The following is a 16,498-nucleotide window of genomic DNA, read 5'->3' as shown; positions in this document are numbered from 1 at the left end:
AAATCTCAGTATCACCACACAGCCAACTAAATAGTTAACATTAAAAAGATATTGTTCACAGAGATGGAGAGCACCATCAGTAGTGGGAATATAAATTGTTAAAAAAACTTTAGGAAGCAAATTTATATTCCCTCCATTTGGTGGCACATAACAAAGCTAAGCTTTCAACCCAGCAATTTTCCTAGTATATACTCAAGATAATGCACTTGTATAGGAAATGATCCAAGGAACCACCAGCAGCATTAGACTAGACAGATAGGTTGCAATGTACTAATATAGTGAGATTGTTCCAAGACTGTATGGATCTTCACATAGTTTAAGATTAATGTGCTTACTGCATGTATATAGTAGTTCAGAAATTTTTCTAAATAGTAATATTATAGATACCTGTTATAACACCTTCTGTACATCATTCCAAGCACCTCAGAAATCAAAATGTGCTTTGGAACTGAAATCACCCCATGACTCAAATTCTTAGCCAAACAGTAGACAGATCTATGACGTGATCTTTAACACCATGGAGGATCACACTCCTTAGAACAACCATCTCTCTACGATCATGATGATAGTGTGTGCCCAGGAATAAAACTGAAAAGGAAGGAATAGGAAAGGGCAAGTGGGAATGGGAAACACAAGGAAGACTAGGAGGGGCACTATCCAGTGCTTGTGACCAGTGCTAGAAGGCTTAGTGTATATGAGTTACTGAATGGTAAACTAAGATGGACATCGGCCAAGTTGTTGTGTGCCGTTGAACAGATATTTCTCCTTATCACTCGGCCACCAGAGCTAAATATATACATAAAATACTATGGAAATTATTCTATGTGGTAGTATTTATCTTTGGGAGGAAAAAATTAATATGTTAAAGAGCTGAACAGAAGATTTCAAAAAGCAGCACGAGAAGACAGTAAAATATTACAGTGAACTGTGCAACGGGAGAGCCAAACTCGCTCAGCATTTCGTGTGTGTGTGTCTGTGTGTGTGTGTGTGTGTGTGTGTGTGTGTGTGTGTGTGTGTGTACATGTACCCCGTCAAATCCAATCTGACTGGTACAGGAGGAGATTGCCCCTCCTTCTTCAGCAAAGCATCTGGTGGATTCAAACTGCCTACCTCTGGGATTGCAGTGTAGCTTCTTGCCACTAGGCCACCTGAGCTCACTTGCTCAGCATTTCTTAAACTCAAGGAGTTGAACAAATTCACACCTCAAGTGCTATATTTAAGGATGTTCTGGGCAGAATAGTAAGTGATCCAGAAGTATTAAAAGGAGATAGAATATAGAGAGTCACTGAACCAAAAGGAATTGGCAGACACAGAAGAATTTCATGAAACAACATATGAGCCATAGCCTATGGTGATGAAGGAAGAAGTTCAGACTGCTTTGAAGGAATTGGCAAAAAATAAGGCCCCAGGAATTGGTGGTATGCCAATTGATGTATTTCAACTAACAGATGATGATGCCCTGGTTGTGCTCACCAAGTGTGTCAAGAAATCTGGAGGACAAACACTTGGCCAGCTGACTGGAAGAGATTTATATTTGTTCCCTTTCCAAAGAAAGGTGACCAAACTGGAAATTACCAGACAATATCGTTGATATCACATGCAAGCAAGATTCTGCTGAAGACTATCCAGAAATGACTGGAACAGCACATCAGCAGAGAACTATCAGAAATACAGGCTGGCTTTAGAAAGGGTCTTGGTACTAGGGATATTGTAGCTAATTATAGATGGATCTTGGCTGAAAGCAGGGATATCTGTGTTCATTGATTATACAAAGGCATTTGACATTATGAATCATAACGAACTGTGGCTGAGTCTGAGAAGAATGGGAATCCCAGATTACTTGATCGTGCTAATGGGAAACCTATACTTGGACCAGGAGGCAGTCGTCAGAACAGAGCAAGGAAACACTGCATGGTTCAAAATTGGGAATGGTGTACGCCAGAGATGTGTCCTATCTGCATACCTTTTCAACCTGTATGCAAAACAGATTATCTTGGAGGCTGGACTGTATGAGAAGTGTGGCATTAGGATTGGTGGAAGGTTCATCAATAGTCTGCATTATGCAGATGACACAACCCTGCTTGCTGAAACTGAGGAGGACCTGAAGCACTTGCTGCAGACAGTCAAGGACTGCAGCTTTCAATATGGATTGAGGCTCAATATCAGGAAGACAAAGATTGTCAGCACTGGGCCAATTGGCAGCATCAGGATGGATGGTGAAGTGATTGAGATTGTTCACAGCTTTAGTTTGCTTGGCTCCACAGTCCACACTCTTGGCACCAGTAGGCAGGAAATTGAAAGATGTATTGTGATGGGAAAGTCTGCTGTTAGGGACCTTTCCAAAGTACCGAAGAGTGATGGGGGTGCTCTGGAGACTAAGGTGCATCTGACACACAGGCCATGGTCTTTGCAATCATTTGCTATCTGTCAGAGAATTGGACAGTGACTTGGGGGTGGGGGAAGAAGAGAATTGATGCCTTTGAACTGTGGTGCTGGAGAAGAGTATTGAATATACCATGGACTACTAAGAAAACCAACAGGTTCATCCTGGAGAGGGTTAAAGCAGTCTACTCCTTGGAGGCAAAGATCCTGAAGCTTCATCTGACATACTTTGGACATGTTACAAGGAGGGGCCAGTCCTTGGAGAAGGACGTCATACTTGGGAGGGTGGAGGGACAGTGCAAGAGAGGAAGACCCTCTTATGAGGTGGATTGATTCAGTGACTGGGGTAGTGGGGTAGGTGTGTTGGAGATGGTGAGATTGGCACAGAATAAAGCAGGGTTTAGGGCTGTTGTACATAGGGTCACTATAAGTCACAGGTGACTCAATAGCACGTAACAGCAATAGAATTTGACCCTCAAGTTTAGAAGACTCTAGTTCTAAATACCTGGTTGCTGCCGAGTCAGTTCAAACACTGTGAATCTTTACATGAAGAGACTATCCGTTTTTCTGTAGCAAAACAGCTAGTGGATTTGGACTATCAGCCTGGTACATACATACCATGCAACTAGGGCTCCTTTTGAGTTCTAAAAACTCTGCTCCTTTTTACTACCTGCTGTCTTCTAAAACCTGGATGCTTTATGATCTTATGCAGGTTATTTTACTATTGTACAGTAGGGATTATAATTTCCCTTTCTAATTCCTGAGATTATCAAAAGGATTAAAGAGATAATCAGTATAAAATTTTTTGCCTGGTAAAGAATGCAGATATGTAATATTTTCCTAATCCATTAAGACACATGATACCTAGCCTTAAATACCCCAAATCCCAGAATCCCTGGAAAAGTTTTGGTAATAATCAAGTTATCATGTATAGCAATTTGTTCCCTTTTTTTAATGTGACTGAGAGAAATTTGGCATATTCTTAGAGACAAGTAGAAAGACTGTAACATCACCCTGTTTTCCCAAGCATTTGGATAATTTAGTCCTAAGATTTGACAGAGACTTAACCTTTGGGAGAACTTTTTGCTTCTGTGAATGAGTTCTTGAATATTTCTGACTCTTTCATGATGCATACAGTATAGTCAAAATGTAACTCATATTCACAAAATAAACCCCAAAAAGTCATTTGCGTGCCTCACTTTATTCTGTATTTAATGTAGCCTGGAACCAGACCTGCTCCAAGGTATTTCTCAACAGGGAAATGAAGCTCCGTAAGCATTCCTGACACTTAGTGAAAGATGCTCGGTTAGATCGAGAGGGAGGGAGAGTCCCTGATGAAACCAAACTCATTGACATTGAGTCAGAGGCAACTCATAGCTGACCCTTCATGGGGTTTTCTGATGCTGCAAATTGCACAGGAAGTTTTTTTTGTTTGTTTGTTTTTGCACAGGAAGTATTAACCCTTCTTTATCTGTCAGGGTTGATGATGGATTCCAGCTGCCGGACAGACATGGCCTTTGGGTTAGCAGCATAACTCTCTACAGACTGGGTTGTGAGAACTCCCTAGATCTATGTAGAAATGTGGATTGTCTGTAGGAATTCCTACCTAAATGAACCAGTAAGTTTGAAACCTTGGTCTAAACCAAACCATCCAGCTACCATCAAGTCAATTTCAAGTCATATCATCCCCTACATTGTTATGTACTGTCAAGTGAGAACAAGCTTATAGCTGACCATCCAGTGGGTTTTCAAAGGCTATAAATCCTAGGGAGGAGGAGCTCATCTTTCCTGAGGAGCAGCAAGTGGGTTTACACCACATGGCTTTGGGTTGGCAATGCAACTTCTTACAACCAGGCCACCAGAGCTCCCTGTAGGACAGTGGAACTGCTCCCTAAGGTGTCCAGAGCTATCTAGAAATCTATTATAGAAGGTGGTTGCTGCGTTTTTATCCCATGCAGCAGCTGTTGAGGTACTTTGGGGGCTGATTCGAAAGGAATTATTTTGTTTATCTCAAACTACACACCTTTTCATTAGCAACCAAGCTCTTAACCACTGTACCACTTGGGTTCCTTGATTATAAGTAAAATCATAAAAATTGCTGATTGATTTTATTGGCAGTCTGTAGGGACTTGCACTGCTATCCCCAAGGTCATGCCTCTCTGGATTTCAAGTCCATCACTCAAGTCATGCACAGCCTGGCAAACCCAGTTTGTTGGATTTTTTTGTGCCATCAAGTTTATTAATACTCATGCTAACCCTATAAACAGTACCTCTTGAACCCTGTCTTGAACCAGTTTCACCCTGGATCTTCCCCTTCTATGATGCCCTTGTCCAAGGACTGATCACTCCTGGCAACATCCCCAAAGTGTGTGAGATGAAGCTTTACAATTTTTGCCTCCAAGCAGCAACCAGGTTTCACCCTAGAGAGGACAGTCCTGTTTGTTCTCTTGGTAGTTCGCAGTATGTTCAGTACTCTTCTCCAACACTACAACCAAAAGTTATTATGTCATCCTTAGTTGTTATCCAGCTCCCAGATGCATAGCAAGTAATTGTGAAGGCCATGGCTTGGATCAGGTGCCCCTTAGTCTCTAGACATCATTGTGCCTTGGCAGTTCTCGGAAGATCCTTGACAGCAGATTGTCCCAGCGCAGCTCATTCATCTTTTGATTTCCTGACTGCTGGTGGCAAGAGTGTTGATTGTGGAACTGAGCAAGATAAAATTAACAACCTAAATCTTTTCTCCATTTATCATGATAATGCCTATTGGCCCAGTGGTGAGAGTCTTTGTTTTCTTGATGTGAGCTTCCATCCATATTGAAGACTGCAGTCCTTGACCTCCTGCAGCAAATGTCTCAGGTCCTCCTCTGTTGCAGCAAGCAAAGTTGTGTCATCTGCATAAGGTAGGTAGTCTTCCTCTGATCCTGATGCCACTATTCTTCATAAAGTCCAGCCTCTTGAATTATCTGTTCCACATATAGATTGAAAAGGTGTGGAGAAAAGACACACCCCTCACACACTCCTTTCTTGATTTTTGAAGCATGTAGTGTTACCTTGCTCTGTTCATACAACTGCTTCCTGATCTACGTATAGGTTTCGCCTGCACACAATCAAGTGTTCTGAGACTCCCATTCTTCTCAATATTAGCTACAATTTGTTGTGATCCATGCAGTCAAATGCTTTTGCATAGTCAAACATAGATAGATACTCCTCTGATACTCTGCTTTTGGCCAAGATCCAGCTGGCATTGTCTCTCGTTCTGGGAATTCTGTCAGTGTATTCTGATTGGTTTTGAGTAATTTTCATCAGAATTTTGCTTGTATGTGATATGATAATTTCCACACTCTGTTGGCTAGCCTTTTTTTGGGAATGGAAATAAATACGGATTTGTTCCAGTCTGTTGGCAGGTAGCTGTCCTCCACATTTCGTAGCACAACTTGCTGAGCACATCCAGAGCTGCGTCTATTTGTTGACATATGTCACTTGGTGTGCCGTCAATTCCTGGGGCTTTGTTTTTTGCCGATTGCTTCAGAGTAGCTTCTCCATCACCTTCATTCCTTCATTCCTTCCATTCATTCACCGTTGCTTGATCATATGCTGTTTCATGAAATTGATGCCTTTGAGCTGTGGTGCTGGAGAATAGTATTGAATGTACCATGGACTGCCAAGAAAACAGATTCATCCTGGAGAGGGTTAAACCAGGCTACTCCTTGGAGGCAAGGATTCTGAGGCTTCATCTGACATACTTTTGATATGTTGTAAGGAGGGACAGGTCCTTGGAGAGGGACATCATGCTGGGTAGAGTGTAGGGACAGCGCAGGAGGGGAAGACCCTCTATGAGGTGGATTGATTCAGTGACTGGGGTAATTGGGATGGGTGTGTCAGAGGCAGTGCGATTGGCACAGAATAGAGCAGGGTTTAGGGCTGTTGTACATAGGGTCGCTGTGAGTTGCAAGCAACTTGACGGCACATAACAACAACAGGTTAATTATATTTGGTGACTCTCTGTACCCCTTCATCTTTTTATGATTTCTGGCTCCTGCAGTATAGGTTCAGTTATAAGTTGGTTGTAACTGCAATGAATAGGGAAAATCAAATACCAGTTTCTAAGAAATTTAGTTAATGCTTTTTTTTTAAACAAGTTTATGAGCTTGTGTTTTTATCTGCTTTTACAGGCAGGTAGTATGTTCCAGGCATAAAGATGTTGAGAGATTGTTATGAGTATTTTTGGAATTTACACTAATGCTATGTATGGGGTCAGGGCTCACTTTTTTTTTTAAAATAGCCTGTCTGATCTGACAAAGCAAGTTTTAGAAGTGAGAAGTGTTAGGCATTTATAAAAATAATAATCTCTGGTTTTGTTCTTTTATCTTTTTGATGCCCTTTCAGATAAGGTAGAATGGTGACTGACTATGTAAAATTTTAAAGGGAAAGTATCAGTGGTGAGGGTAAAGATATATATAGAGCAACAGTATTATAGGGCAAGAAAGATAAGTTTCTCCCATATATTATTCCATACCACCCTGTAGGGAGCTATAGAGTATAGATTTTTTTTAAAGCTCATTCATGTTAAAAAGAATTTATTCCATCTCTGGTTACCTAGTGGGTAAGAAGTTGCACTGCTAGCCCAAAGGCACCCAGCTACTCCATGGAGAAAAGATGAGCAGTCTCTGTCCATGCAGTTCACAAGCTGTGAGAGCCTACAAGTCACTTCTGACTTGATGGCACATAACAGCAACATGGCCTTTAATGTTTTGAACACTGTACTTTGTTGTAAACATAACAATGCATTAAATATAAAATAGAAGCATTTATAATACCTTTTTACTATTTATTTTGATCAGAAAACGAACATGATAGTTGTTAAAATTCTTTGTACAGCTAACACTGTTTGAAGGAATTACTTATTTAAAGCAGCTGTACATTAGTCTCTCTTCATAGCCACTTCTTTGTAATGCTGTTCTGGTCTTCTGCTAGATATATTATTTACTGTGCCAAACCCTTGAGGATTCTGGGCCTGAAACATTTTGGGTTTGTGGAGCTCCTGGGCCCCAAGTGGCCACTAAAGATCAGGAATACGGGCTGAATTTTGGTGGTAGCAGGCTAATGAAGTATCTGGAACCAGCAGCAGTAGAGAAAGGGAGAAGCCACAAATCATAAATCATAACATAAAACAAGACATCTCGTAGCTTACTGCTTGCATTGTTTACCAAATCTTCAAAATGGTATTCTTTTTTAAAGGATTATGATCTTATGGACAAATTAAAGAAAATTGACCATTTTACTGATATTTTAACAGTACGAGGATGTCGTCCAGGAAAGATTGTGCAGATGACTGAAGCAGAGGTTCGGGGCTTATGTATCAAGTCTCGGGAGATCTTTCTCAGCCAACCTATTCTTTTGGAATTGGAAGCACCACTGAAAATTTGTGGTATGTAAATAAGTATGGTTGAAAAGAGTTTCTTTTAAATTGCTTTGGATTGTTCTTCTCTTGTATGCATAGAGATGATCAGGAGGGAAAGTTTTTAAAAGAGGATGGGTTATTTAGATAAAATTACATAAGACTGAAGATTTCATTAAAATAATAAATAATTTCTGTATCAACAAATTGCTGTTTAAAATATATAAAGAATTCTTTTGGGGGGGGTTTACAAAGTTTGTATACATTGTTTTTCACACTGTTCTTCATTCACATTGTGTTTCAATCATACTCATGCATTATGTTCTATAAAATTATTCACCATTAGACCTTGTCCATCATTACCTTGTCTTTTCTCTCCTATCTTTTTCACATTTACTTCCCTCTACCCTCCCACCCACCAGACTGTGCACCCCTGTGGTTTTGTCCCTACTCATTCTTTACCCCTCTTCCCCATGTAAAAAGTACTATACTGAAACAAAGTGAAATGGCCAAGAAGCATAAAGTTCTCAGCCTTACTGGTAATCAAGGAAATTATATTTAAAATAGGCCTCCATTCAAAATTGAATTGCAAAAAATGTCAAAGATTGTTAACCATTATGTCAAGGATGTGGTAAAACAGGCTTTTTAGTACACATCTGTAGATGTATAGAAATAAGTAATTTAGAAAGTCTGTCTTCTATTATTTTGATACTTATATTACTTTACACTCCATAAGCATAAATTTAAGATCCAAAGTTCACTCTTCGTAGTCACAGGATTATTATATAGAAAGTAGTTGTTGTTTTTTTTTCCTTCATGTGAAACTAGCAGAAAATGTGAGATAAATACTGTAGCATACTGGGTTTTACTTAAATAATGCGGGGGGGGGGGTTACATCCTGGCTACTAATGTTAATGACATAACTTATGTACTTTATTAGCCATTTTGTTCAATCAGGGAGTATTTGCAAAGATGTTTTAATAATATGTGGTTTTTTGTTTGTGGTTGGTTATTTTGGTTTTTGTTATTTTTTAAAAAAAATATGTTTCGTAATGGTCCACATTTACACCAGGTACTTGGTGTGCTTTTTAATCTTTTTTTTTCCCTTCTCCCTTCATGTGGTTTAGAAAAGCATGTGCTTGGTGTTCTTGGTACAGTGTCCAACAAATAGCAAATAAAGAGATATTAACTGAGCAAATTGGTTGAATGAATGAATGAATGAATGAATGAATAAATTAGCTCAGTGTCACCTTTCAGAGGTTTGAGGTTTTATGGAAATAATTATTTCCTTCTATAAATTTAAATGAAGCTAGCTATTCATAATCAGTCTCAACTGTAATGATTTAAAGTTTTGCAAAAATACTTAATATAGAAATGACTAGTGTGCATTAGAAATGTATGTTACATTTTCTCAACTTTTGGAATTATTTTTCTATTCAGTATAACTAAAAGATGACCCAGGTTAAATGATTACACATATATAAATGTAATAATATAGTGTTTGTTATCTGTTGCTGGGTAACAACAAAACTTTCTGGGTCCAGAATCTGGATACAGCTTGAGCTGGGTCTTCTGCATCCTTCCAAAGGCGCCAGTCACAGTGTGTCAGCTGGCAACAATCCATCTCCAGGGTCATCTGGGGAAGGGTTCAGCTCTTTACTACCTGCACTTCACTGTAGAGCAGCTGGCATCATCAGAGTAGGCCTGAAGGCCATATGGAAGTCACAGCCTCTTTACCTTATCTCAAGAGTGACAATCCCATCAGTTTTGTTGTATTCTAGGAGCAAGTCACTAGGTCCAGCTCATACTCAACAAAGGACTTATTCAAGGGCATGTGAACACAGGAAAGCGTTTCATTAAAGCTACCTATCACAGTAACCAGATTTTCTAAAATGTATATTTTTCTACTTTCAGGAGATATTCATGGACAGTATACAGATTTGCTGAGATTATTTGAATATGGAGGTTTCCCGCCAGAAGCCAACTATCTCTTCTTAGGAGATTATGTGGACCGAGGAAAGCAGTCTCTGGAAACTATTTGCTTGCTGTTGGCTTATAAAATAAAATATCCAGAAAACTTCTTTCTCTTAAGAGGAAACCATGAGTGTGCTAGCATCAATCGCATTTATGGATTCTATGATGAATGTAAGTAAAAGTGAAAACTTGGAAAAGCTGTAGTATTTTTTTCCCCACTTCTAAAGAATATCTTCAGTTCAGAGTTGATGTTTTCCAAAATGAACAGGGAACCTGAAACTGGAAAAACATGTTACTCATTAATTCCTTGAGATCTTTCTGATTATTTCAGACTAATTTCACTTTTTTGTTTTTGTTTTAACAGCTTATTCAGCTCACAGGGTCCTCTTTTAATTAGTTTGCAAAGCAAAAATATTCTGGTGAAGCAGACATAAAGACCTGTGGCTTTCTGGTATGCGTTTAGGTTTTAACACTCAACATTTTCTTGGTAGACAGGAAACCTTATCCACCTTGTAACACAGAACAATTTTTGTGAAACATTGAAAGTTGACGTTTATTCATTACAACTTTGAATGACAACTTAAAATCTCCTTTTGTTGTTGTTATGTGCCGTCAACTCATAGCAACCCGATGTACAACAGCTCTGAAACCTACCCTGGCCTGAGCCAGTCTGACTAATTCCAACACATCTGCCACTATTGCCTCAGTTACTGTATCAGTCCATCTCGTCTGGGGGCTTCCTCTCCTGCACTGTCCCTTCCACCCTTCCGAGCTTGGTGTCCTTCTTCAAGGATTGGTCCCTCTTGGCCACCTGCCGAAAGTATGTGAGACGGAGCAACTTCATTTTACCCTCTTCAAGACAGAAATCTCCCATTAGAATAAGCCTTTTCTTCCCTCCATCTTTATATATTGGATGATGATGATGAAACCATCAAGTCAGAACTGACCCTAGCTGACATTTCCATGGATTTTCAAACCCAGTAAATCACAAAGGAGTTGAATGCCCTTATTTCTCCTGCAGAGTAGCTAGTAGAATCTAGCCACATACTTTTGAATTGACAGCATAATTCCTTACCACTAAGCCACTAGAGCTACCTATATATTGTATGTTGTTTACCGTTGAGTCAGAACCAACCCATAGCTGACCCTCCGACAGGTTTTCATAGGCAGTTAATGGCATGGGAGGAGATTGCTTACCCTTCTCCTATGGAGTGACTAATGGGATTTCAACCACGTACCTTTGGGATTGCAACAGGGCTTCTTAAAACTAGGCCACCAGTATAGTCCTATTCAAATTCTGGAATACCTCCCTGATCCATATAATTAATTAATTATTGGAAAACTATTTAATAAGGATGTTGATAAAGCTAGTACTGCCGCAAACATTGAGAATGCTGTTTTTAATTTTGTATTGCATTGCATTATTTCTAATGTGCAGTGTTTGAATCAATAATTGAGAGTGGCTTATAGTATATTAAATTGTAATCATGCCTAGAGCTATGTCAGAAACAGATTTATTTATTCTTAAATGATGAAATTTAGATATGAATAGTCCGTCTCCTTGAGGATAGAATTGACATCATCATGTTTGTAAGAGCAGCTTATAAAGCTGCTTTGAGTTATTCATACTCCTTGAAAGAGGCAGTCTGTGGTACAGAGACATGGAAAATTACTACTTGTCCCTTTCATCCTCCCTTGCATTGTTGTTGTTGAATGCCATCCAGTGGAGTATGACTCATAGTGATCCTATGAACAAAAGACCTGAAGCCTTTCGATATTATGTTTCTCAAACTTCATAAAGAGTTTCCAGAACCACTCCTACTTCCTTCCCTTGCGTTAGATACTGCAGTATGGTGCCAAATTCGGGAAGATCAAGTAACTCTAAAAAGGTGAACGTATACTTGAGGCTGTCATTATTAATAGTACCAGTTTATGCTAGAGCACAGGAAAATTGTAGCCTTTGTGTGTCTCTTTATATTTGCTCTAGTGCCAAGTTATAATTCATTCAAAAGTGTTTACCATTTATTTAAACACTTGGAAATTCTCCTTTCTTGGCATTAAGTTTATAGTGTCAGTCGGTAGAGTGGAGTCAAATGAAGAGTCTCTGGAGATATCCCTTTCACTTCTATCTCCTTATTTGGCTAGGTATTTTCTTGCTTTTACTCAAATAATATCCACCTTGTTTTCTAGTTACTCCCTTCCTTCAGGAAGTATTTTGTCTATAAATGTTACTGTTGGTTTTGTTGTTGTTGTTATTATAAAACCTGATAATGTTTTTTAAAAATAGCATAGTACTTTCAAATAAGTACTGTGGGGGAAAGTGGGAAATAGAAACAGTGTGATTGGCAAACAGCTAGAGAAAGATGTATTTTCCTTGCCTAAAAAAGATAATACATGTGAGAAAAGTAATCTAGTAATCTTAAAATTGCCATGTTATAGTAATGTTAAAAGACAATTAATTGGTGCTTTTCATAAAACACATAGCACATTTGTTGGAAATCGTTATGCTTGACTGAATATATACTTGTAACCTTTTAGGAGGTGTAAAGTAACTCATAGAGGGCAAAAAGAGTACTAGAGAAACAGGAACAAGAAAACTAAAATGACTCTTATGTCTTTCCAAAGGTTGCAATTTTTCAGATGTATTTATGTCCTAAGTAATACATGGGTAGGTTAATATATTAAAGTTTATATTTAAGTAATTTATTGTTTATTTATCTGCTTATTCTTTTTATAGGTAAACGAAGGTTTAATATTAAATTGTGGAAGACCTTCACTGATTGTTTTAACTGTCTGCCTATAGCTGCCATTGTGGATGAGAAGATTTTCTGTTGTCATGGAGGTAAACTATTATGCATTTTTCCTACTGTAATTTCACTGTCTAGAACCCAGCTATGAGTTTGTTTCCTGTGAGAAAACAAACTACTGATTCTTATGAGCAAACTCTAGTTATTAAAATTTTTAAGCATAGTTAAAACTTTCTAGAAATGTTAAATTATTCATAAATACTAAACATTAAATAGCTTATTAGCGCAGCTGAGATTGTCAGGCTCACACAGGATGGGCAGGTTTTAAATCTGTTGCATGTACGTTCACTCTGTCAGAGTCACCTTGATGGTTCGTTCATAACAACACCACCTTTTAAAAATAGCTAGACTTTTATTTGGAAAATATCCTTTTTTGCCTCAAGTCTAATGAAAAAGATAACACTGCTATCTATAAAAATGAGGATTGTTTGAATCCACCAGATGCTCCACTGGAGTGGGGGGGTCAATCTCCTCTTGTGCCAGTTGGATTTGATTTGACGGTACACAAAAAGAAAGAGGGAAAATGAGGATCATTATCTTCCTCATTATAATAAATATCTTTGGTAACATCAAATTCCTAATATAATTATACTTAATATTCACACATTTTGAATTTGGGAGCTTTATGTATTTATCTGCGACAGTCCTAGATACAATTTTTTGGTATGGTGGTACATAGGTACAAGACCTGTGAAATAAATTTGAATATATGAAATTTCATATGAAATATTGGTATGTTGTTGAGCATGTCACTTGATACACATGTGGTGTTGGGTGCTATCAAGTTGGAACCAACTCATAACTGACCTTCCAGCAAGTTTTCAGAAACATTGCCCATTGTCCTGAGCTGGGGAAAGTAGAGGGTCAGGAAAAAAAGGAAAACCCTCAACGAGATTAACAAAGTGACTTCAACTAACAGTGGGCATGAGCATAACAGATAAGGTGGCCCAGAGTAGGGCAAGCTTCAGATCTCTGGTTCTTAGGGTCACTGTGAGTCGTTGACTCAGTGGTATCTAATAAAAAATGAAATGGGCAAAATTGAACAATGCTGAAAACATCAAAATTACCTGCTGCCCTTGAATCTATTCCAGTTCAGTGGTCCTTTAAAGGAAACTGCTCATCTCACTCCCACAGAATGGCAGGCAGATTCAAACCACTCACCTTTTGGATAGCAGTTTAACTAAATACTGTACACCAGGATTCCTTTAGTTGACCTTTAAGATAACTTTAAAAGGGAAGCTTTATGTATCTTTCATTTGAAACCACCATCTTTGATAAAATACTGTTTTATTGGTCTGATGCTAAACATTTTAAAGTACCAACCTAAGGTCTGTTTTCTTCTTAGGACTGTCACCAGACCTGCAGTCAATGGAACAAATTCGGAGAATCATGAGACCTACCGATGTCCCTGATACAGGTAAGTCTATAGAGAAATTGAGTAAGTTCTTCATGAATTGCTGGCAAGGTGGACACTTTGAGCCAGAAAAACGATTAGTTTATGTAAAATAGAGCACTTTGCTTATAGTCAACAAACTGGACATTAGTAATGGAAAACACTTCACTTGGCACTAATCATGCTTTACAGTGCTGAACTTTTAAAATTTTATATTTCATATCCCATCTATGGTCAACTGATTTTTGACAAGGAGAGGGAATCAGGTAAGAAGGGAAATGACAGCCTTTTTAACATGGTGTTGGCAAAATTGGAAAAGTATCTGCAAAAGACTTGAGCAAGATCCACACCTCACTCCATATACAAAAACCAACTCAAGGTGGAAATGGACCAAGGACTATAGGCTTCATTAAAGAAAAGATTGGAAGAACTCTAGAAGTCCTAATCCACCACATAGTCTTCCAAGTATGCTGAAAAACCTACAACCAGGAGAAGATAAAATAGATGAATGGGATCGTCTAAGAATCAAATCCCTATGCACATCCAAAAACTTCTCCAACAGGGTAAAAGGGGAAGCCACAGACTGTATTTGGTCCTATAAGGGACTTATATCTAGAATTTAAAAAATTCTTGAGTGCCACAACAAGATAAAGGTAAATAATCCAGTAGAAAAATGGGCATAGGATATGAACAGACACTTCACCAAAGAAGACATTCAGATGGCTAACATGAAGAAATGTACAAAATCCCTAGCTCTAAGAGAGATGCAAATCAAAACAACTATGAGATATCATCTCACCCCAGTCAAAATAGCAAAATTTAACCAAACAGCAAGCAACAAATGCTGGCGAGGTTGTGGAGAAACTGGAACCCTTATTCACAGTTGGTGGGAGTGTAAAATAGTGCAACCACTGTGGAAGGTGGTATGGAGCTTTCTCAAAAAGTTGCAAATAGAGATACCACTTGACCCAGCAATTACACTACTGGGAATATACCCCAAAGAGACTATAACTGACATCCAAGCAGATATATGCACACCCATGTTTATTGCCGCTTTGTTCACAATAGCAAGGAGTTGTAAACAACCCAGGTGCCCATCAACAAACGAATGGATAGAGAAGCTGTGGTATATTCACACAATGGAATACTATGCTGCATTGAAAAACAAGGAACTCATGCAATCTTATTCAGAATGGGTGACCCTGGAGGACATTATGAAGCATCTCAGTCACAAAAGGACAAATACTGCATGGTGCCACTGTTGTAAAATAGGACTGACTTTGGGGTTGGGGAGAGACTGAGAAAGATGGGCTCAATAATGTTTACTGCATTGAAACAGATATGGGTGAAAACTATTTAAAAGTGATATGTAATTACGTATTTCTTTCATGATAGGAGGCCAGAGCAAAGGTTGCATAGTGGAGTGAACCTGGGGGAGGGTTTGTAAAATAATGAAAGAATTTTTTCTTTTACTTTTCCAAGAGGGTACTGTACCGGGCGGGGAGTGTAACAATGAATGAATGGAAATCCAAAGTCTCTGTCAATTTTCATTGAAATTAATAATTTTTTAAAAAAATCTTAAGCAAAATAAACACAGTTCTGTCAGAGTTGCACTTCACAAAAGATGTCTTTATGGGTCCGATGGCGGAGCACGAGGTACAGCCTGACATCAAGACCCTGACCCTGCTGGCCAAGGTGGTGGAGTCCGGCAGCCCGGAGGAGTCCTTGCTGCTGGCCACCCTGGATGCACACCACATGGAGGCGGACGTGACCTTCTTCAACACGCTGATGAGGAAGAAGAGCAAGCTGGGAGACCTGGAAGGGGCGAAGGCTCTTTTGCCGGTCTTGGCCAAGAGAGGCCTCATCCCCAACCTGCAGACCTTCTGTAATTTGGCCATCGGATGCCGGCAGGCGGCAGACGGCCTGCAGCTGCTGTCTGACATGCGGCGCCCTCATCCACGCAGCCGTCAAGCGGCTCAACTACACCTACCTCATCCACATCCTGAAGGACATGCGGTGCCACAGCGTCCCCGTCAACGAGGTGGTCATCCGCCAGCTGGAGTTCGCTGCCCAGTACCCACCCACCTTCGACCGGTACAAAGAGAAGAACCCCTACCTGGAGAAGATTGATGGCTTCCGAGCGTACTACAAGCAGTGGCTTAAAGGCATGCCAGCCGAGGAGACCCCCCCACCCCTGGGAGAAGTTCAAGACCAAGGCCAAGGGGGACCAGGGGTCTGCGGCAGAGACATAGGAGGACAGAGGCCTCGGGCCAATGATGGGGACCTACAGTGGACACAGGATGGGCAAAGAGTACAGACCACAGTGCCTAGGGCTGCCCAGAAGGCTCCCAGATTAAAGGACATTAATTAGCAAAAAAAAAAAAAAGATGTCTTTAAATTTCTGTCTTTAAAATCTACGTTAACTTGTGTCTTTCAAGTTTTTTTAAAGTAATCTTTATTAGCTTGATAATATATTTGCTTTTTATTTCTTTTTTTGGGGGCTGATTTCTGGATTCTCAATTCTTTTTTTTTTCTATAATTATA

The 16,498-nt window shown here is 39.4% G+C and overlaps 1 protein-coding gene across 2 annotated transcripts in view; it reads left to right on the top strand.

The window, feature by feature from the left end:
* LOC102852419 (serine/threonine-protein phosphatase PP1-beta catalytic subunit-like) overlaps positions 1-16,498 on the top strand; it is a 50,095-nt gene that overhangs the window by 19,487 nt on the left and 14,110 nt on the right. For both annotated transcript variants that reach the window (XM_006880570.1, XM_006880571.1), the window contains exons 2-5: positions 7,679-7,810; positions 9,695-9,925; positions 12,492-12,596; positions 13,907-13,978. In XM_006880570.1, coding sequence (XP_006880632.1) covers positions 7,679-7,810; positions 9,695-9,925; positions 12,492-12,596; positions 13,907-13,978 — 540 coding nt within the window. The remainder of the gene's footprint in view (positions 1-7,678; positions 7,811-9,694; positions 9,926-12,491; positions 12,597-13,906; positions 13,979-16,498) is intronic.

The sequence above is a fragment of the Elephantulus edwardii genome, unplaced genomic scaffold (assembly GCF_000299155.1).
Source record: "Elephantulus edwardii isolate Elephantulus edwardi_28Jun2011 unplaced genomic scaffold, EleEdw1.0 scaffold00009, whole genome shotgun sequence".
Classification (NCBI taxonomy): Eukaryota; Metazoa; Chordata; class Mammalia; order Macroscelidea; family Macroscelididae; genus Elephantulus; species Elephantulus edwardii.
This window is presented reverse-complemented; position numbering and strand designations above follow the sequence as displayed.